The sequence below is a fragment of the Ranitomeya variabilis genome, chromosome 4 (genome assembly GCF_051348905.1).
Source record: "Ranitomeya variabilis isolate aRanVar5 chromosome 4, aRanVar5.hap1, whole genome shotgun sequence".
Taxonomy (NCBI): domain Eukaryota; kingdom Metazoa; phylum Chordata; class Amphibia; order Anura; family Dendrobatidae; genus Ranitomeya; species Ranitomeya variabilis.
The window spans coordinates 286,656,440-286,680,325 of NC_135235.1; the positions used below are offsets into that span (position 1 = coordinate 286,656,440).

Below are 23,886 nucleotides of genomic sequence, written 5' to 3' on the forward strand. Positions count from 1 at the left end.
AAAACGCATCAAATCCGTGGGGATTTTCAACTGCGTTTTCTGCCAAGAGAGGAAGAATCTGTGCAGAAAATTCCACAGGCAAATCTGCAACGTGTGCACATACCCTTAAAGGGACACTGTCACCTCCTCCAGCCGTTATAAACTAAAAGAGCCACCTTGTGCAGCAGTAATGCTGCATTCTAACAAGGTGGCTCTTTTAGTTTGTGGTGCAGTTACAGCCAAAATATAGGCGTTTTATAATTTCGCTAAAATACCTGTCTTTAGCCCTGGAGGCAGGTCTTAACCCCTCTGCTGCAACAGCCACACTGCCGTCACTCAAGTCTTCGGCGCCGGGCGCTGCCCCCTCCGCTCTGTTTTCCACTCAAATCCGGCGCCTGCGCTGTTTAGTACTGGCTGGGGCAGGCGCAGTGAGCTCTGGCCGTCTGACCTCACATGCAGTCTTGCAGACTGTGCCTGTGCGGCCACCCAGCTTGTGAATCCCAGCCCCACAGTGTGTTATGCATTATGCACAGTGCGGGGCTGGGATTCACAAGCTGGATTGCCGCACAAGCGCAGTTTGCAAGACTGCATGTGAGGTCAGACTGCCAGAGCTCACTGCGCCTGCCCCAGCCAGTACTAAACAGCGCAGGTGCCGGATTTGAGTGGAAAACAGCGCGGAGGGGGCGGCGCCCGGCGCCGAAGAAGATTTGAGTGACGGCAGTGTGGCGGTTGCAGCAGAGGGGTTAAGACCTGCCTCCAGGGCTAAAGACAGGTATTTTGGCGAAATTATAAAACGCTTTATTTTGGCTATAACTGCACCACAAACTAAAAGAGCCACCTTGTTAGAATGCAGCATTACTGCTGCACAAGGTGGCTCTTTTAGACGCCTCTCCATTATTAACTGGGGTTAACGTCACCTTACAATGTCAAGGTGACGTTAACCCCTTCATTACCCCATAACCCACCGCTACACGGGAGTGGGAAGAGAGAGGCTAAGCGCCAGATTTGGCGCATCTTAGAGATGCGTCATTTCTGGGGCGGCTGCGGGCTGGTAGTTGTAGCCGGGGGGGGGCAATATCCATGGCCCCTCTCTAGGCTATGAATATCATCCCGCAGCTGTCTGCGTAGCCTTTCTGGCTATAAAATATAGGGGGACCCTATGTCATTTTTTTTCTGGGGTCCTCCTATTTTAATAGCCAGTAAGGCCACGCAGACAGCTGTGGGCTGATATTCATAGCCTGGGAAGATTAACCCCTTCCCTGGCTACAAATTAGCAGCCTGCAGTCGCTGGCTTTCCCTTTCTGGACATGAAAATTGGGCGGGAGCCTACGCCAATTTTTTTTAGGGGTTAATAATGGATAGGCGTCTTATAGACGCCTCTCCATTATTAACTGGGGTTAACGTCACCTTACAATGTCACGGTGACGTTAACCCCTTATTACCCCATATCCCACCGCTACACGGGAGTGGGAAGAGAGAGGCTAAGCGCCAGATTTGGCGCATCTTAGAGATGCGCCATTTCTGGGGCGGCTGCGGACTGGTAGTTGTAGCTGGGGGGGGGCAATATCCATGGCCCCTCTCTAGGCTATGAATATCAACCCTAATCCTAAACGTGACTGAAATACGTGGCACTGAAATACGTGGCACCGAAATATCGTGGCACCGAAATATCGTGGCGCTTATATATGTGGCACTTAAATACGTGGCACTTATATACGTGGCACCAAAATATCTTGGCACTTAAATACGTGGCACTTAAATACGTGGCACTTAAATGCGTGGCACTTAAATACGTGGCACTTAACCCCTTCCCGACCCATGACGCCTATGTGGCGTCATGGAATGATCGCGTCCCTGCAGATCGGGTGAAGGGGTTAACTCCTATTTTACCCGATCTGCAGGGAGAGGGGGAGTGGTACTTCAGCCCAGGGGGGGTGGCTTCACCCCCCCCGTGGCTACGATCGCTCTGATTGGCTGTTGAAAGTGAAACTGCCAATCAGAGCGATTTGTAATATTTCACCTAAAAAACTGGTGAAATATTACAATCCAGCCATGGCTGATGCTGCAATACCATCGGCCATGGCTGGAAAACCTGAAGTGACCCCCCACCCCACCCCACCCCACCGATCGCTCCCCCAGTGCTCCGTTATGGGGTCCGGTCCCCTCCGTCCTGTGCTCCGCTCCCCCGTCCTCCTGCCCGCTCCCCCCCTGCTCCTATGTCACCCCCCGGTGCTCCGACGCCCCCCCGTGCCCCGATCTCCCCCCCTTATACTTACCGAGGCTCCCGGTGTCGGTCCGTCTCCTCGCTGGGCGCCGCCATCTTCCAAAATGGCGGGCGCATGCTCAGTGCGCCCGCCGAATATGCCGGCCGGCAGATTCATTACAAGTACATTTTGATCGCTGTGGTAGGTTCTATCACAGCGATCAAAATAAAAAAATAATAAATAAACCCCCCCCCCTTTATCACCCCCATAGGTAGGGACAATAATAAAATAAAGAAAATATTTTTTTTTCTTTTTCCACTAGGGTTAGGGTTAGAACTAGGGTTAGAACTAGGGGTAGGGTTAGGGGTAGGGTTAGGGGTAGGGTTAGGGGTAGGGTTATGGCATGTGCACACAGAGCGGATCGGCCGCGGATCCGCAGCGGATCGGCCGCGGATCGGCAGCGGATCCGCAGGGGATCGGCCGCGGATCCGCAGCGGATCGGCCGCGGATCCGCAGCGGATCGGCAGCGGATTGGCCGCGGATCCGCAGCGGATCCGCAGCGGATTGGCCGCTGCGAATTCGAAGCAGTTTTCCATCAGGTTTACAGTACCATGTACACCTAAGGAAAACCAAATCCGCTGTGCCCATGGTGCGGAAAATTCCGTGCAGAAACGCTGCATTGTATTTTCCGCAGCATGTCAATTCTTTGTGCGGATTCCGCAGCGTTTTACACCTGTTCCTCAATAGGAATCCGCAGGTGAAATCCGCACAAAAAAACACTGGAAATCTGCTGTAAATCCGCAGGTAAAACGCAGTGCCTTTTACCTGCAGATTTTTCAAAAATCGTGCGGAAAAATCTCACACGAATCCGCAACGTGGGCACATAGCCTTAGGGTTAGGGTTGGAATTAGGGCTAGGGTTTGAAATAGGGTTAAGATTAGGCTTGTGGTTAGGGTTACGGATAGGGTTAGGGGTGTGTTGGGGTTACAGTTGTGGTTAGGGTTGGGATTAGGGTTACGGTTGGGATTAGGGTTAGGATTAGGGTTGGAATTAGGGTTACGGGTGTGTTGCGGTTAGGGTTGTGGTTAGGGGTGTGTTGGGGTCAGGGTTGTGATTAGGGTTATGGCTACAGTTGGGATTAGGATTAGGGGTGTGTTGGGGTTAGTGTTGAAGTTAGAATTGAGGGGTTTCCACTGTTTAGGCACATCAGGGGTCTCCAAACGCAACATGGCGCCACCATTGATTCCAGCCAATCTTGCGTTCAAAAAGTCAAATGGTGCTCCCGCCCTTCCAAGCCCCAACGTGCGCCCAAACTGGTTTACCCCCACATTTGGGGTACCAGCGTACTCAGGACAAACTGGGCAACAACTGTTGGGGTCCAATTTCTCCTGTTACCCTTGCAAAAATAAAAAATTACTTGCTAAAACATAATTTTTGAGGAAAGAACAATTATTTTTTATTTTCACGGCTCTGCGTTATAAACTTCTGTGAAGCACTTGGGGGTTGAAAGTGCTCACCACACATCTAGATAAGTTCCTTCGGGGGTCTAGTTTCCAAAATGGGGTCACTTGTGGGGTGTTTCTACTGTTTAGGCACATCAGGGGCTCTGCAAATGCAATGTGACGCCCGCAGACCATTCCATCAAAGTCTGCATTTCAAATGTCACTACTTCCCTTCCGAGCCCTGACGTGTGCCCAAACAGTGGTTTACCCCCACATATGGGGTATCAGCGTACTCACAACAAACTGGGCAACAAATATTGGGGTCCAAATTCTCCTGTTACCCTTGTGAAAATAAAAAATTGCTTGCTAAAACATCTTTTTTGAGGAAAGAAAAATGATTTTTTATTTTCACGGCTCTGCGTTGTAAACTTCTGTGAAGCACTTGGGGGTTGAACGTGCTCACCACACATCTAGATAAGTTCCTTGGGGGGTCTAGTTTCCAAAATGGGGTCACTTGTGGGGGGTTTCTACTGTTTAGGCATATCAGGGGCTCTGCAAACGTAACATGATGCCCGCAGACCATTCCATCAAAGTCTGCATTCCAAAACGTCACTACTTCCCTTCCGAGCCCCGGCATGTGCCCAAACAGTGGTTTACCCCCACGTATGGGGTATCAGCGTACTCAGGAGAAACTGGACAACAACTTTTGGGGTCCAATTTCTCCTGTTACTCTTGCAAAAATAAAAAATTCTGGGCTAAAAAAAATATTTTTGAGGAAAGGAAACACATTTATCATTTTCACGGCTCTGCGTTATAAACTTCTGTGAAGCACTTGGGGGTTCAAAGTGCTCACCACACATCTAGATAAGTTCCCTTGGGGGTCTAGTTTCCAAAATGGAGTCACTTGTGGGGAGTTCCTACTGTTTAGGCACATCAGGGACTCTGCAAACGCAACCTGATGCCCGCAGAGCATTCCATCAAAGTCTGCATTTCAAAACGTCACTACTTCCCTTCCGAACCCCGACGTGTGCCAAAACAGTGGTTTACCCCCACATATGGGGTATCAGCGTACTCAGGAGAAACTGGACAACAACGTTTGGGGTCCAATTTCTCCTGTTACTCTTGCAAAAATAAAAAAATTGTGGGCTAAAAAATCATTTTTGAGAAAAGAAAAATTATTTTTTATTTTCATGGCTCTGCGTTATAAACTTCTGTGAAGCACTTGGGGGTTCAAAGTGCTCACCACACATCTAGATTAGTTCCTTGGGAGGTCTAGTTTCCAAAATGGGGTCACTTGTGCGGGAGCTCCAATGTTTAGGCACACAGGGGCTCTCCAAACGCGACATGGTGTCCGCTAATGATTGGAGCTAATTTTCCATTCAAAAAGCCAAATGGCGTGCCTTCCCTTCCGAGCCCTGCCATGCGCCCAAACAGTGGTTTACCCCCACATATGGGGTATCATCGTACTCAGGACAAACTGGACAACAACATTTGGGGTCCAATTTCTCCTATTACCCTTGGGAAAATAAAAAATTCTGGGCTAAAAATCATTTTTGAGGAAAGAAAAATTATTTTTTTATTTTCACGGCTCTGCGTTATAAACTTCTGTGAAGCACCTGGGGGTTATAAGTGCTCACTGTGCATCTAGATAAGTTCCTTGGGGGGTCTAGTTTCCAAAATGGGGTCACTTGTAGGGGAGCTCCAATGTTTAGGCACACAGGGGCTCTCCAAACGCGACATGGTGTCCGCTAACGATTGGAGCTAATTTTCCATTCAAAAAGTCAAATGGCACGCCTCCCCTTTCCGAGCCTTGCCGTGCACCCAAACAGTGGTTTACCCCCACATATGAGGTATCGGCATACTCAGGAGAAATTGCCCAACAAATTTTAGGATCCATTTTATCCTGTTGCCCATGTGAAAATGAAAGAATTGAGGCTAAAAGAAATTTTGTGTGAAAAAAAAGTACTTTTTCATTTTTGCGGATCAATTTGTGAAGCACCTGGGGGTTTAAAGTGCTCACTATGCCTCTAGATGAGTTCCTTGGGGGGTCTAGTTTCCAAAATGGGGTCACTTGTGGAGGAGCTCCAATGTTTAGGCACACAGGGGCTTTCCAAACGCGACATGGTGTCCGCTAACGATGGAGATAATTTTTCATTCAAAAAGTCAAATGGCGCTCCTTCCCTTCCGAGCCTTACCATGTGCCCAAACAGTGGTTTATCCCACATGTGAGGTATTGGTGTACTCAGGAGAAATTGCCCAACAAAATTTAGGATCTATTTTATCCTGTTGCCCATGTGAAAATGAAAAAATTGAGGCTAAAACAATTTTTTTGTGAAAAAAAAGTACTTTTTAATTTTTACGGATCAATTTGTGAAGCACCTGGGGGTTTAAAGTGCTCACTATGCTTCTAGATAAGTTCCTTGGGGGGTCTAGTTTCCAAAATGTGGTCACTTGTGGGGGAGCTCCAATGTTTAGGCACACGGGGGCTCTCCAAACGCGACATGGTGTCCGCTAAAGATTGGAGCCAATTTTTCATTCAAAAAGTCAAATGGCGCTCCTTCCCTTCCGAGCCCTGCCGTGCGCCCAAACAGTGGTTTACCCCCACATATGAGGTATCAGCGTACTCAGGACAAATTGGACAACAACGTCCGTGGTCCAGTTTCTCCTTTTACCCTTGGGAAAATAAAAAATTGTTGCTAAAAGATCATTTTTGTGACTAAAAAGTTAAATGTTCATTTTTTCCTTCCATGTTGCTTCTGCTGCTGTGAAACACCTGAAGGGTTAATAAACTTCTTGAATGTGGTTTTGAGCACCTTGAGGGGTGCAGTTTTTAGAATGGTGTCACTTTTGGGTATTTTCAGCCATATAGAACCCTCAAACTGACTTCAAATGTGAGGTGGTCCCTAAAAAAAATGGTTTTGTAAATTTTGTTGTAAAAATGAGAAATCACTGGTCAAATTTTAACCCTTATAACTTCCTAGCAAAAAAAAAAATTTGTTTCCAAAATTGTGCTGATGTAAAGTAGACATGTGGGAAATGTTATTTATTAACTATTTTGTGTCACATAACTCTCTGGTTTAACAGAATAAAAATTCAAAATGTGAAAATTGCAAAATTTTCAAAATTTTTGCCAAATTTCCGTTTTTTTCACAAATAAACTCAGAAATTATCGACCTAAATTTACCACTAACATGAAGCCCAATATGTCACGAAAAAACAATCTCAGAATCGCTAGGATCCGTTGAAGCGTTCCTGAGTTATTACCTCATAAAGGGACACTGGTCAGAATTGCAAAAAACGGCAAGGTCATGAAGGGGTTAAATACGTGGCACTTAAATACGTGGCACCGAAATATCGTGGCACTTAAATACGTGGCACTTAAATGCGTGGCACTTAAATACGTGGCACTTAAATATGTGGCACTTAAATACGTGGCACTTATATACGTGGCACCGAAATATCGTGGCACTTAAATACGTGGCACTTAAATGCTTGGCACTTAAATACGTGGCACTTAAATATCGTGGCACTATGACTCAGAAAATATTCATTAAACGTGACTGAAATACGCGGCACTATGTCAGAAAATGTTCATTAAACGGTTAGGGGTGAGGTTAGGGGTAGGGTTAGGGTTTGGATCCCTTTATCACCTTGATGGTAGTGGGTGGCTTTTCAGTTTGTTTTCTGTTTTTTTTTTTCTATAAAAACGCATGCGTTTTTAACGCAAACAAACGCATGTGCTTAAAAACGCATGCGTTTACATAGACAGCAATGCATTTTTTTGCCGCAAATAAACACATGCGTTTTTTTGCGGCAAAAAAACGCCGCTAGAAATTACTACAGGTTGCATTTCTGCAAATGAACGCACGCGTCCTAAAACGCATGCGTTGCCGAAAACGCGTCAAAACGCATGCGAAAAAACGCCAAAAAAGACGCAAGCGTCACAAAACGCAACGCAACACATGTCCATGCGCCCCCATGTTAAATATAGGGGCGCATGACGCATGCGTCACCACTGCAGCGCCCGACGCTGCGCCGCACAATGCTAATGTGAACCTAGCCTTACCTGCAATCTTTGCTGGTTCAGATACTCCAGTAAAACCCCAATCATCTGGAGGCGTTGTGGCCTGCGTATCCGCACAGAAGTAACATGCTGTTCAGTATGCGGTGGGCTACTTTCTTCCCTGTGTTCTTCATTACCAGCACTCATGGTAAGGCCTGTCAGAAAGTGGTTATGGCTTTCCAAAATGGAGATTGAGAAGAGGTTGGACTAGGAAATGACATCACGTAATTTTTTATTTTTTTTTAATCTCTTTATTTAGCTTTATAAAAGCTGACAAATCAGCATAAAAAACGCACTAAAAACGCACTAAAAAACTGCACCAAAACTGCACTGCAAAAAACGCACTAAAAACGCATAAAAAACGCAGGTGCGTTTTCTGCCAGAAGATGCAGATTTTGTGCAGAAAATTCTGCACCAAATCTGCATCGTGTGCACATAGCCTTACTTTAGTCATACTGTAATAATGTATGTTTTTATGTAGCTACATCTTTATACAAGTGAACAGGGTTAATTATTCTAACTATCTCTGAGAATGTTTTTTTAAAAAATGTCAGTGTTCCAGACTAATGCTTTAGGTCTGTAATACTTGAAATTTAAGAAGCATCCTTTGGTCTCTCCTGACATTACCCATCTCCAGCAGTTGCAGTATTAGCTGATTTGATTTGACAGAAGTGGCACTTGGTGTGAGCCCTTTCTGCTCGTGCTCACGAGTTGTTGCATTTGATTTCTTTTAGGAGACAGGACTTCACTGGTTCCTGGTTTGACGAAATCGAATTAACCGCTGCTGAACAAATATGGAAGCAGGTTGTGAGCAGCGCGTATCCCGACCTCCGTAGCATGGGCTGGCATGCTGTGCCTAGTCTGCCAGTATCCAATCTCAAGGTGCAGTAAAATATTTTGAAGATGTTTACGATATATTACTTCTAATCTATTTCCTATACCATGAAATTATGCCTTTGCAGCTCCAGTCTATATATTTCCCATGCTCCATTCACTTTCTAAAAGTCGGAAGTTGTATAGTGTGTAGCTGACATCTTCAGGTTAATAAATGGTCTGTAAAGCTCTGACCTGCTATGTCAGTAACTGCTTCCTATTTCGACCCTTATTTTTCCTCATCACTAATCCTATTCAGTCTCCTTCATGTTTGATTCAAGTGAAATAATATCAAATTAACTGTAGTAAAATTGTAAATAGGGGTTAATGGTTATTACATTATGATACTTGAATAATTAAAATTTCAAAACATTCCTAAATTTGTGGGAAAATTAAGTATGCAAGCTACATACTAAAACATTAAAAGTGGTTTTCCATTTTTGGAAAACACCTGTCTTCACCTGCAGTTTTCTTTTTTTTTGTTGTCATGAGTAAGACTGCCTAGTGCAGTCGAAACATGTCGACTGGGTCATGTCGACCATGTCCGTTTTTCTTTTGTATGCCCTATAATTTCTTTTGAAAAAGAAAAGGAAAATCCAGTCCTGTCGAGCCGGACTCCAATTTTTTCTATTTTGGTGTGAAGCCGGTGTCTGAGCCCCAGGTGGATGAGCAGAGAGCAACTGGGTGAGCTGGAATCAAGTTTCTATAATATTCTATGGAGCATCTTATGGGGCCATCAACCTTTGTGCAGCATTATATGGGGGATAATATTCTATGCAGCATCTTATGGGGCCATCAACCTTTGTGCAGCATTATATGTGGTATAATATTCTATGCAGCATCTTATGGGGCCATCAACCTTTATGCAGCATTATATGTGGCATAATATTCTATGCAGCATCTTATGGGGCCATCAACCTTTGTGCAGCATTATATGGGGCATAATATTCTATGGAGCATCTTATGGGGCCATCAACCTTTATGCAGCATTATATGGGGCATAATATTCTATGGAGCATCTTATGAGGCCATCAACCTTTGTGCAGCATTATATGGGGCATAATATTCTATGGAGCATCTTATGAGGCCATCAACCTTTGTGCAGCATTATATGGGGCATAATATTTTATGGAGCATCTTATGAGGCCATCAACCTTTGTGGAGCAGCATATGGGGCATAGTATTCCATGGAGCATCTTATGCGGCCATCAACCTTTGTGCAGCATTATATGGGGCATAATATTCTATGGAGCATCTTATGCGGCCATCAACCTTTGTGCAGCATTATATGGGGCATAATATTCTATGGAGCATCTTATGAGGCCATCAACCTTTGTGGAGCAGCATATGGGGCATAGTATTCCATGGAGCATCTTATGCGGCCAGCAACCTTTGTGCAGCATTATATGGGGCATAATATTCTATGGAGCATCTTCATTAACCTTTTATGCAGCATTATATGGGGCATATTTTAATATGAAGCATCTTATGGGGTCCATCATGAACTTTATGGAGCATTATATGGGGCATATTTTAATATGGAGCATCTTATGGGGCCCATCATGAATTATATGGGGCTCCTGATTCAATGAATATTCAAAAACACTTAACCTACTGATGTCTCAATTAATTTTACTTTTATTGGTATCTATTTTTATTTTTGAAATTTACCAGTAGCTGCTGAATTTCCCTCCCTAGGCTTATACTCGAGTCTGTAAGTTTTCCCAGTTTTTTGCGGCAAAATTAGGGGTATTGGCTTATACTCGGGTCGGCTTATTCTCGAGTATATACGGTATTCTTTCTTCACCGCCCAATGGTATAAATGTCTGTGAGGCACATGTGGTGTCAACATGCTCCACTGCACCCTTAGGTTAATTCATTGAGAGTTGTAGTTTGACGTCATTTATGGGGGGGTTTCTTTTGTTCTGACATCTCAGGGGCTCTGCCAATGTGACATGGCACCCTCAAACCATTCCAATCTGAACTCCAATATGGCACTTCTTCCCTTCTGAGCTGTGCATTGTGCCTTAAAAGTAGTTTTTGACCACATATGGGGTATTGGTGTACACAGGATAAATAGTACAACAAATTTTGGGGTTCATTTCCTCCTGTTTTCCTTGTGAAAGTTAAAAAATTGGGGCTATAGTAAACTTTCTGAATTTTTTTTCCCTTCCACATTCCATTAATTCCTGTGAACCACTTAAAGGGTTAATACATTTCTTGAATATGGTTTTGAAGGGTGTTCCATTCCATGTCAAGTGAACCAATGATTTTTACCACTATATTTTTAATTCTTTTGAGATTTTGTTATTTGGTAATAGTGTGTCAGAGAATGCAAAATATGAAGAAAAAAAAATCTAGATTTTTTTTTTATTTTTTATTGATTTTCAAAGTTCGGAAAAAGTGCGAATTTCGGTGTTGTCTGCCTTTACATTTCTCCCCATAACTCTAGAAAAGAGATAGAGAAACAAAATAAACACCATTCTACTCAGAACTGTCCAGGCTTTCACCAGATATGTCACAAGAGTATCTATGCGAACGCAAGCGCAAAACTTTAAAATACATTTCCGAAAAAAACGTTTAATTAAAAAATTTCAAAAACTGCACATGTGCCTGTTATGGTCCTAGCCACATCTGTACCAAAATACAAGCTGGGATCGTGATGGGATCATATTTTAAAAAATAAAACTATTACAGTGTCAGTTCAAAAATCTTGATTTCAGGTCTGTTCAGCCTGTGGTGTAGAAGTGTGGGGTCCATATTTACCTAATAATCCATGATTGTTAGATATTCCTGTATTATTTTATTATGTTAGAGCTTAGAAGCAGGAGAGGACAGAGGAGAAGCTTTGTTAGGGCCCAACCTGAGATTGAACAGGGGTAGACAGTGACTGCAGAGCAGATGACAGGCCGGCAGCTCCAGCCTCCAGAGGCCATATTCACACCAAATCTGAACACCCAGGCAACTCCTCAAATGGAAGGAGAAAAATATTCTTAACATCCAGTTCATGTATTGTACAAACCTGGACTACGGGGGGAGGAGGAGTTTGTTATATTGGTTACAGGAAGCAGAACCCATCACAGGGACTCAGCAATACCACACTGTCATCCCATGTAGTGGAAATAAAGACAGTGACGTCCATGAAGTGGTAGAAGGCGGCACAAGATCGGCTATGGATGACATAACTGGTTATGTGACCTGTGAATTTGATCGCTGACGGCTACTGGACTCTCCAAAGATTGTGAAAATTTAGACATAGAAGTGACTTTTCTGCACCTTCTGGTCCAGAGCCATCCTTTGTGTATCCAAGAAAATCAGACATTGTAAAAGTGAACAAAAATCAGATATAACTCAGGTGGAGTCGAGCACCATGACAGCCGCACATACTCTGACACAGAAGGAAACGGCCATTGCTAGTGAGCGCTTATGGACAAGATGACACTTCACCCACTAGAAGGGGACACACTGATGATAGAAGCCCAGTGTAAAAACCTACTATTAATTGTTTGATTAGTTCATATTTTATAGTACGAGGATTTAACTACTGGACTATTCTTCTTAAACACTTCAGAAATGACATGTTTAGTGATATAGTAGAAAAAAATTGTTCCATGTATAAATAGGTGGTAAAACTATTGGTTCTTTTAATCTTGTTTTTAACATATAATTAGGATGAGACTGTATTTAGAAAATCACACTTGAGGATGTGATCACGTTTTTTCTTTTGGCTTGTTCAATGCTTTCAGGTTGAAAATGCTGAGCAAGTTGTGTTATGATGATTAAGATGTATTTATTCTGGCACTTTGGTATTTATTTTTTTGGTTTCTTTATTGTTACATATAAATGTTGAATGCAATAAGTTGTAATTTGAAAAGAAAAAGGGAAGAAACTCACACAAACATAAAATCACATGATTCAAGGCTTAAAAAAAAAATACAAATGTGATAGATCCCAAGTTGAATCCCTGTACAAATATAAACAAGGACACAAGTAACACACATGCATGTTTTCACAATTTTAAAACATACGTTTTTTTCAGAATTGCACATCAAAATGTTTAATTTGATTTCTCCAAAACAAAATATAAAGAAACAGTCTTGTGACATATCAAATGAAAGCCGGTACCGTTCTGAGAAAAATGATGCCTCTCCCACCACTATATCTTAATTCTAGCCCGAGATATGATTAAAAATGTAAAGCCATACCAGGCCAAAATCCGCACTTTTTTAAAACTTTAAAAATCTGTAAAAAATTGACTGATGAAGAAAAAAATTCTAAACTTTTAATTTGTAATTAACTAAAGTTGTACTTCATAAAAACAAAAAATAACAAAAATCTAAAGACGTCAGGTAAAAAAAATATTCATATTTGGATCACTTGATATGGAATGACCCGGGTGCAGTTTTTAGGATGTTGTCACTTTTGGGTATTTTCTGTCATAGGCCTCCCAAAGTCATTTCAAATGTGATGTGGTCCTTAAAAAAAAAAAAATGGTTTTATAACTTTTGTTGCAAAAATGAGAAATTTCTGATCAACTTTTAACCCTTCTAACGTTCTAACAAAAAAATTGTTTAAAAAAATATTCAGATGTAATGCTACGTTCACATTTGCGTTGTGCAGCGCAGCGTCGGCGGCACAACGCATGCAAAACGCATGCATAACGCTGCGTTTTGCGACGCATGCGTTGTGTTTTTGGATGCCAAAAAAATGCAACTTGCTGCGTCCTCTGCGCCCTGACGCTTGCGTCAAAAAAGACGCAAGCGTCTAAAAACGCAAGACAAGGCATGTCCATGCGCCCCCATGTTAAATATAGGGGCGCATGACGCATGCGTCGCCGCAGCTGCACCCGACGCTGCGCTGCACAACGCAAATGTGAACGTAGCATAATATAGACATGTAGGAAATGTTATTTATTAATTATTTTGTGTGTTCTAACTATATGATTTAAGGGCATAAAATGTAAAGTTTGAAAATTGCTAAATTTTCAGATGTTTTTGTCAAATTTTCAATATTTTCATAAATATATGCAAATCATATCTACCAAAACCTACCACTAACATGACGTACATGATTTCATGAAAAAACAATTTTAGAATCACTGGGATATGTTGAAGCGTTCCAGAATTATTACCACATAAAGTGACTGGTTACATTTAAAAAATTAAGGTCAAATTAGCTCCATTACTAAGGGGTTAATGCTTCCATACACATTAGATGATAGTTGTCTGAACTTGCTCATTTTAGCAGTCTTTGTTGACCATCTTATGTGTATGGGAGCCCCCACAACTATCTCTTGAGAGATGGTTAAAATTTCAGAGCCTGATCCTTATGTTTTCAGGAGAGAAAGCCAGACCTAGCATCAACGTTCTCCTGTCTCCCTTTTGAAAATACATGTGCTACTTTGTATGAGGGAGTCGGGAGAGATGGCTTTCTGCAGAACAAACATACCTTTGATAATTATATTATGTGTATGGCAAGCTTTTCTGCATAAATAGATGTAAATATGTTTGCTTATGCCTGTCCTTAGTTGACAGTGCTTCATCAACCTGTTCAAGTGTCAAATGTATTCCTACCTTGTAAAATAGTAGTTTAAGGTTTTATATTTTGTTTTACGATTGTAGGAAGATATTTGCATCACTTTCCCATAAAGCAATTCTATTCAGGCACGGCCACTAGGCCTACTTGGAGAATAGTTACAATAGTTGGTATGTTTCGGGACCAAATTCTTTCATTAGTTAGGTAACATTTAATCTACGTTTTAATCTGAAGCGTTACTGACCTGGGCATTAGCCACGTGTGATCCCAGTTTGTATTCTAAAATGTAGTCTTGATGTTTAGTATTAAGATGTATAAATGGATGTCTAAATAAGATAGCATTCATATGGTACTATATACAGTATATTATACTTGTCATGTCCCACTACTTGATAATCACAGTATTGTATTATTGCTGTTTCACTGCTATGCAGTCAGGTTTGCCTTTAAGAGATTTGTCCTGTCTCTCCCCCTGTCTGTCTCCTCGGCTCGGATATCACTAACCCCACCCTTCTTACTCCTGTGCCAGGCTTTGTCATCTATATTCGTGTGAGGATATTCTTTATATACCTCTTGTTCAGAATAGTCTTTTTTACCTACTGTAATTATGCATAACTACAAGAATTCAGCTTGAAATTAAATTTTCTTCTACAATCTTCATACATGCCTTCTGCAGTCGAGTCAAGCTGTCTGATGAAATCAATTTGTGTGAGTACTGGTCCATATAGACATCCATAGAAATGGGTGTCTCAGGAACCCCACACTTGCAGCCTAATTATGGAACCAGAATAATACTGTTTTTAACACGCTAGTGTGATGAATACTGGGGAGCAAACCAAGTGTGTCCCATGAAGACACTAGCAACAGTGTGTTTTTATCCATAAAAAAATACATTTGATTTACTTGTGTATTTCCTTGTGTTACGGGTCTGTCCAGATATTGCTAGTGGAAAATGATAACCAGGATATAAAATGTCACCTTTCTTAGACAATTGCTGTAGTGATCAATTAAAGGCCGTACGTTGAAGGTCATTGGCAGTTCAGCGATCAATAGGTATCAGATTAGATTGTAATGATGTATTAAACACATCTACACAGAGATTTTTACTTTGCGGATGACAAGCACGCTCAGACCTGGGTTATTGCTTGAACAGATTATGTAGCTTTTCTATTGAAAACCTTCGTTACTTAAACTGGCAATGTCTATTTTTTTCCACTTTGGCTACAGTAGATTGCAAATAAAAATCCTGTTTCCCAAAATACTGTAGTTAAATAACAATTTATATGGTGCTAAATGCTCTCCAGCTGTATTGGCACAAATGTGAATTTTGCAGAGTTGCCCTGTGTCAGGAAATGCACCCTCTTGTTGAATTTTGCTTCACCGATTAGGGTAATGTCTCTTTTTACTGTTACTATGGTTACAGGTCGTTTATGTAAAAAAAAAAAAAAGCACTGCCTCAATTTTTTTTGGGTGGAATACAGAATACTTGTAAAGAATTGAAAGTTACCATCTGTTGACCTTTTACCATTTTACAGCACTGATTTATTCTTGTGAAATAAACTTGTTTCTTTCATAACATTTAAAGCGGTCCTATCACCTTGCCATAAATCTATATTTTTTTAGCTCCTTTAAATATCATTTTTTTGTCTTCCTTTCCTGCTTGTTCATAATATATGGCCCCTCTTTGTACATAGAGCTAGGCCTAGGGTGGACTCATTAATTTGCCTGCTTTATCACTTTGTACAGTCACGAGTCCATTGAATACAGTGGGAAAATCGATTCACCTTTTCTTTTCGTAAATTCATCTACCAAATGGTGAGGCGTCTCACCAATGCATCCTAAAGAGCAGTAAATTGGTGAAAAGCAAATTACCTACCCTTCAACCTGGAGCCTGAACTTTGCATTGTATATAACATATATGTAATAAGTTTTCCATGTGTATTATGCAACCCAGATGAAGGAGGAAGATAAAGCTGCTTCCAAAGCATTAAAGGGAATCTTATCACCTCATTTTGCCGCTATAAACTGCAGCCATCGCCATTAAGCCCCCGATGTAAACTGAAAGATGAGAAAACCAAGTTAGATTATACTCACCCAGGGGCGGTCCCGGTTCGGTCCGGCGCTTCCCATCTTCATGCGATGACGTCTTCTTCCTTGCTTCTGTCATGGCTCCTGCGCAGGCGTACTGATTTGCCCTGTTGAGGGTAGCATAAAGTACTGCAGTGCGCAGGCGCTGGGCCTCTCTGACCTTTCCCGGCGTCTGCGCATTGCAGTACTTTGCTCTGCCCTCAACAGGGCAAATCAGTACGCCTGCGCAGGAGTCACGACAGAAGCAAGGAAGAGGACGTCCTGGCATGGAGATGGGAGGTGCCCAACCCAGACCTGCAACGCCCATCGGACCCGAACCGGGACCGCCCCTGGGTGAGTATTATCTAACTTGTTTTTCTTATCTTTCAGGTTACTTTGAGGGCTTATCTTCAGCATTACAGAATGCCCCTAATTGCGGTGGCCGCAGTTTATAGCGGCAAAATGAGGTGACAGATTGCCTTTAATCTGCTAAAAGGAGGAAAATCTACTAAAACTAAAGGGTTAAGCTTAGTCTCTTACTACATATTAACCCCTTCACCCCAAAGCCTGTTTTCACCTTCCTGATCAGGCCAAATTTTACAATTCTGACCAGTGTCCCTTTATGTGGTTATTGCAAATTGTCTCTTCAGAGAGGAAGAGGACTAGAACTCTAGTGCCACCTATAGGAAGTAGCAATCCTAATAGTCACATGACTTAGGAAAAAACTAAATTTTCAATTTGCAGATGCGGTGTTTCAGTGTACTGCCCATCATCAGTGCAAGGTGTGAGATGTGGTTTGGTTGGATAAGAGGCGTCTGATTGGGATCCAAGGGGTAATGTTTCTTCTTCAGAGGGTCATGTCAAGCATGCCGAGGTGAGGAGACTTTTAAGCCACAATGCTCCTCTGGGAAATATGCAAATTGTGGTTATAACTCTTTAACGCTTCAACAGATCCCTCTGATTCTGAGATTTTCTCGTGACATATTATACTTCACAGAAGTTAATAATGTTGAACCATGAAAATAAAACTGTCAAGTCAGCAGTCTTCCCCATGATTGTGGAGTCTACTGAAACAGACAAAGGGACCTTTATAAATTCTTAGGAAGCCTTTGCAGGTGTTTATTTTAATTTTCTGAGATAATGACTTTTGAGTTTTCATTGGCTGTAAGCCATAATAATCAGCATGAACAGAAATAAACACGTGAAATAGATCACTCTGTGTGTAATGACTCTATATGATATAGGAGTTTCACTTTTTGTATTGAAGAACTGAAATAAATTAACTTTTTGATATTCTAACTTTGTGAGAAGCACCTGTGTGTGTATATAATTTTTTTTTCTTTCATAAATGTATTTATTGGATTAATATTTTTTCTTTTTTTATTTTGCGATATTTAAAAAATATTTTTACAATTTTACTATTAGGACAACCCGTTCTTGAACTAAATGGTTGACCCCGATAAAAAAAAAACAAACCTATACTCGTCTCCCGTGCTGGCGCCGTTCCAGCGTTGTCAGCACTCGCGGTCCCGGAGCTCTGGTGCGGTGTTGTACCCGGGGCCCAATCAGCGCTGGCATCACTGTCTCTGACTTTATATGGGTTGAACATGAAGAGGAAGTCATGGTTTAGTTGCAGCCCTGGCTTCCTCTTCATGTTCATATTCAATCCGTACAAAGGCGGAAGCAGGGACACCAGCATTAATTAGATTAGGCGCCTGGCACCACATGTCATTCCACCGCACCAGAGCTCCGGAACCACGAGTGCTGGAGCGGCGCCGGCATGGTAGTTCGGTACGGTACGGTAGTTCAAGAAGGTGTTGTCCTAGTAGTGGACAACCCCTTTAATGCATAATTGTCATCAATCAGCAGCATAATTGCATTTCAAGTCAGGCAAATAAATATAGAATATAGATGGTGGGTGCAATTATCACTTGCATCAGTGTATGGTATATATTTGTGCCTCTGTTCATTCAGTCCCATTATCTAGCTTGTGTCCTATAACTTTTTTTTATATTTAAATATCAACTTTAGATGGGCAGGAAGGAAAAGGAGATGATCAACACCGAAGTGTTTAAAGTTGGCAACAAGATCTTTGAATGGGTTGCATTTCCTACTTTCATTACTACTAATAATGCAGAAAAGCCTTGTTTACAAGAGATTGAAGGAAGTGTTGAGCACATTAACAAGTCCTCACCCAATACAATTATACAAAAACAAATTTCTACTTTAAGAAAACCTACAGTTTTGCTGAATGAGCAAATCGGATTACCACTCTATAGTGGGGAAAGAAATACCCAAGAACTGCCCACACCACAAAATGCTTCAACAAACTGTGTCATGCTGCCACCTATGTCACAAAAAAGTGCTAAAGAAAATGCTACTAAGCCACGGACATTACTAAAAGGTTCTTCAAAGAATATCCCATATCCACATACATCACAAAAAAGTTCCACAAAGCGTAACAAGGAGCCACAACAGACATCCCAAAAAACAAATATTAATTTATGGACTACAGTAACTTCACTGAAAAGTAACAAGATATCACGGGAACCTAAAACAGAGGCAAATCCCCACTTTAATGATGTTTTATTGGTAGATGAAGAGACTTCAGAGGGTAGTAGCAAAGAGAATACAAAAAAAGATAGCGCAAAGAAAGCATCAGATGACACAAGTTCATTTGACAAGTGCCCCATATGTTTGATGCAGTTTCCAAAACAGTAAGTACAACATACAGTAAAATAACTTTTACCACAACCTTCAAGAACCCTTTATTGTACTGTCACATTGTTAATATACTATAAATGCTTACAATAAATAATAAGACTGCATTTTCTTTCTCTCCAGGTTTTCACAGCTTGATATGGACAGCCATCTGGCTCAGTGCTTGTCGGAAACAACTGTTGATGTCGTGTGGTGATTAGCAATGTGGACTAACCAAATAATTCAATAGATGTTATTGATGGACCTTCGCACTGTTTCCATGTACTTTCGTATTGTTTTGTTTATGAATTTACGACAAAGTAAGGTAAAATAAGGTGTGGATTTATGTATAATAAAATGGGTGCACTTAATTATTTCCATACCTCCTGTAGATTTGTATGGAGTAGCAAGATGCATGCTCAGCCTCCTCTCCATAAAGATCTTTTCCATTGGCCATCCAAGGAAAGGTAGATGTCCTTGCGGGTGTACCCACACAATTATTGCTTTTGTAATACACTGCTCACAAAAAGTTGGGGATATTTGACTCTAGGCCAAAATTTCAGGATGAACCTAAAATTCACTCTAACTTTTTCAGGTGAACTTATTGTAACCTTCTGCAAACTTTTGAATGCACATGTCCAACTATTCAATGTTTCAGTACTTTTTTTCACAACTTGCTGTTCTTTAACCCCTTTACCCCCAAGGGTGGTTTGCACGTTAATGACCGGGCCAATTTTTACAATTCTGACCACTGTCCCTTTATGAGGTTACTAGATAGTGGCCAGATTCTAAAGCATTGGGTATTCTAGCATATGTATGTATGTATGTATGTATATAGCAGCCACATAGTATATAGCACAGGCCACGTAGTATATAGGAGCCATGTAGTATATAGCAGGCACGCAGTCTATAACACAGCCACGTAGTATATAACACAGCCCACGCAGTATATAACACAGCCCACGCAGTATATAACACAGCCCACACAGTATATAACACTGCCCACGTAGTATATAGCAGCCACGCAGTATATAACACAGCCCACGTGATATATAGCACAGCCCAGCCGTATATAACACTGGCAACGTAGTATATAGCAGTGTGGGCACCATATCCCTGTTAAAAAAATAATTAAAATAAAAAATAGTTATATACTCACCCCCCCAAGTCCAGCGAAGCTGTCCCGATGCGCGCGCTGCTGCTGCCAGCTTCCGTTCCCAGCGATGCATTGCGAAATTACCCAGATGACTTAGCGGTCTCGTGCATCTCTGGGAACGGAAGCTGGCGGCAGCAGCGCGCGCATCGGTGGACGACGGAAGGTGAGAATAGCAGGTTTTTTGTTTTTTTAGTATTTTTAACATTGGATCTTTTTACTATTGATGCTGCATAGGCAGCATCAATAGTAAAAAGTTGGTCACACAGGGTTAATAGCCGCATTAACGGAGTGCGTTACCCGCGGCATAACGCGGTCCGTTAACGCTGCCATTAACCCTGTGTAAGCGCTGACTGGAGGAGAGTATGGAGTGGGCGCCGGGCACTGATTGAACGGAAGTAGGGAGGGACTAATTCTCGCCCCGACTGTGCCTGTCGCCTGGCGGCCGCGACCAATCAGCGACGCGGGATTTCCATTACAGAAAGACAGACAGACAGAAGTACCCCTTAAACAATTATATATATAGATAACTCTGGAATGCTTCAACGGATCCTGATGATTCTGACATTGTTTTCTCTTGACATATTGTACTTCATGATAGTGGTAAAATTTATTTAATATATTTAATATTACCTGCGTTTATTTGTGAAAAAATGGAAATTTGGCGAAAATTTTGAAAACGTCACAATTTTCCAAATGTGAATTTTTATGCCCTTAAATCACAGAGGTATATATCACTAAAAATACTTAATAAGTAGCATTTCCCACATGTCTACATTACATCAGCACAATTTTGGAACCCAAATTTTTTTTGTTAGGGAGTTACAAGGGTTAAAAGTTAACCAGCAATTTCTCATTTTTACAACACCATTTTTTTTTTTAGGGACCACATCACATTTGAAGTCACTTTGAGGGGTCTATATGATAGAATGGTGTCACACTTGAGTATTTTTAAAAAAAGTTTTCCAGCAGGTTTGTCATTGCTGGGGGACCCCGGACGTGGACCTCATGGCCTCCAGGCTAAACAACAAGGTCCCACAGTTCATTGCCCGATCTCTCAATCCATGTGCCGTCGGAGCAGATGCCTTGGTCCTACCGTGGCGTCAATTCCGCCTCCCGTACATTTTTCCTCCTCTTCCCCTGCTACCGAGGGTCATCAAGAAGATCAGGGCAGAGGGGGTACCAGTGATCCTCGTGGCGCCGGATTGGCCGCGCCGAGCTTGGTATGCGGAACTGGTTCAGCTGGTCACCGACGTCCCCTGGCGTCTTCCAGATTGCATGGATCTTCTCTCACAGGGCCCGATCTACCACCAGAACTCAGGGGCCCTGTCTTTGACAGCCTGGCCGTTGAATCCTGGATTCTAGGCCAAGCGGGTTTCCCAAGGTGTCCTCCACCATGATCAGGGCTAGGAAACCCGTGTCCATGCACAGTTACCACCGTACTTGGCGAATCTTCTTCGCATGGTGCGACGCACATGGACGATCTCCTCTGGCATTTTTCCATTCCTTCCATATTGGAATTTCTCCATTCCTTCCATATTGGAATTTCTCCAATCAGGATTAGAGTCGGGTCTCGCACTTAGCTCTCTCAAAGGACAGGTGTCAGCATTGTCAGTCCTGTTCCAACGAAAAATTGCCAATAGATTACCGGTGAAGACGTTCTTTCAGGGAGTTTCCCGCGTGGCACCTCCCTACAAAATGCCTTTGGATCCGTGGGATCTTAATCTGGTCCTAGGAGCTCTTCAGGAGAACCCCTTCGAACTGCTGCAGGGCATCTCTCTGACCTTCCTTTCCTGGAAGGTAGTTTTTCTAGTGGCTATTACGTCCATTAGGCGTGTTTCGGACTTGGCGGCACTTTCCTGCCGACCCCGTTTCTGATTTTTCACCGAGATAAGGCAGTGTTGAGGACCTCTCCTTCTTTTCTGCCCAAGGTCGTTTCCTCTTTTCAGCTCAATGAAGAGATTATTCTGCCTTCATTCTGTCCGGCACCAGTCCATCGCATTGAGAAAGCTCTGCACACTCTCGATGTGGTGAGGGCCCTTCGACGGTACATCTCACGGACGGCTCCCTTCCGCAAGTCGGATGTCCTATTCGTACTTCCAGAGGGACAAAGGAAGGGCTCTCCCGCTTCCAAGGCTACTCTAGCCAAATGGATCCGATCGGCTATTCAGGAATCCTATTGTGTCAAGGGTGTTCCTATCCCAGCAGGGATTAAGGTCCATTCTACTCGGTCGCTGGGCGCCTCTTGGGCCATCCGGCACCAGGCGTCGGCGCAACAGGTCTGCAAAGCTGCGGCATGGTCTAGTTTGCATACTTTTACAAAACATTACCACATTCATTCTCTATCTTCTGCAGACGCCACCCTTGGCAGGCGCATTCTGCAATCGACGGTACCTTAGCTGTAAGCCAGTGGTACATGGGATACTAGCAGCTATGTTGTTTCCCGCCCAGGGACTGCTTTAGGACGTCCTATGGTCCTGTGTCCCCCAATGAGGCGTAGGAGAAAAGGAGATTTTTGTGTACTCCACCTTCAAATCTTTTTCTCCGAGCCAATTATTGGGGGACACAGCACCCACCCTGTTAGCCTTTTGGCTCGTTGATTGTTACTTCTTGGGTTTTGACATAGTTTTTATTGTCTTTCGTTTAATACTCCTACTGCTTTACTACCGAACTGGTTGAATCCTGGCCAGTGAAGGGGTGTATACTGCAGAGGAGGAGTTATCTTTCTGTGTTAACTTAGTGTCCTCCTAGTGGCAGGCAGCATACAACCCATGGTCCTGTCCCCCCCAATGATTGGCTCGGAGAAAAAGATTTTACGGTGAGTACACAAAAATCTCCTTTTCCTTCACAAAAATTTTCCTATAACCTATTTTTTTTTCCTTTAGCAATGGTAACCATGGACCATACAATTTGTTGTGCAATTTCTCCTGAGCATGCCCATATCCCATATGTGGGGGAAATCTACTGTGTGGGTGCATGGCAGGGTTCGGAAGGGAAGGAGTGCCATTTTAACTTTTTAAATGTAAAATTTGCTGGCATAATTGGTGGACACCATGTCATGTTTGGAGAGCCCCTGATGTGCCTAAACACTGGAAACCCCCAACAAGTGACAACATTTTGGAAACTAGACCCCCTAGGGAACTTGTATAGATGTGTATTGAGCACCTTGAACCCACAGGAGCTTCATATAAGTTTATAATGTAGAGCCGTGCACAATTTTCCCAAGACTTTTTTAGCTCGATATTTTGCATTTTCATAAGGGTAACAGAAGAAATTGCTCCATACCATTTGTTGTACGCAGACACCCCATATATGTGGGGGTAATACTACTGTTTGGGCGCATGGCACGGCTTGGAAAGAAGGAGCGCATTTGACTTTTTGAATGCAAAATTTGATGAAATAATTAGTGGATGCTTTGTCGATTTTGGAGAGCCCCTGATGTACCTAAACAGTGGAAACCCCCACAAATGACACTGTTTTAGAAACTATACCCTTTGAGACCTTATCTAGATGTGTATTGAGCACCTTGAAACCCCAGGTGCTTCACAGAAGTTTATACCGTTAAGCCGTGAAAATAAAAAACAAAAATCACATTTTTCCCACAAAGTAAATTTGTAGCTAAAAAATATTTATTTTCACAAGGGCAAAAGGAGAAAATGGACTCTAAAGTTTGTTGTGCAATTTCTCCTGAGTTCATCGATACCCATATGTGGTTGAAAACTACTTTTGAGGCACAGTGCAAACCTCAGAAGGGAAGTAGCGATATTACAGTGCAGATTTTGCTTCACTTATTTAAGGCTATGTGCACACGTTCAGGATTTTTAGTGTTTTTTTTAAGCATTTTTCATCCGTTTCCTCCGAAAAAACGCT

At 42.4% G+C, this 23,886-nt stretch overlaps 1 protein-coding gene across 4 annotated transcripts in view; it reads left to right on the top strand.

Moving 5' to 3' along the window:
• The window catches only part of FAAP20 (FA core complex associated protein 20), a 210,722-nt gene extending 191,477 nt beyond the window's left edge, over positions 1-19,245 (top strand). For all 4 annotated transcript variants that reach the window (XM_077250097.1, XM_077250095.1, XM_077250096.1 and 1 more), the window contains 3 exons: positions 8,423-8,570; positions 18,195-18,880; positions 19,008-19,245. In XM_077250097.1, the coding sequence (XP_077106212.1) occupies positions 8,423-8,570; positions 18,195-18,880; positions 19,008-19,080 (907 nt within the window). In that variant the 3' untranslated portion in view covers positions 19,081-19,245. The remainder of the gene's footprint in view (positions 1-8,422; positions 8,571-18,194; positions 18,881-19,007) is intronic.
• Positions 19,246-23,886: the final 4,641 nt, after the last annotated feature.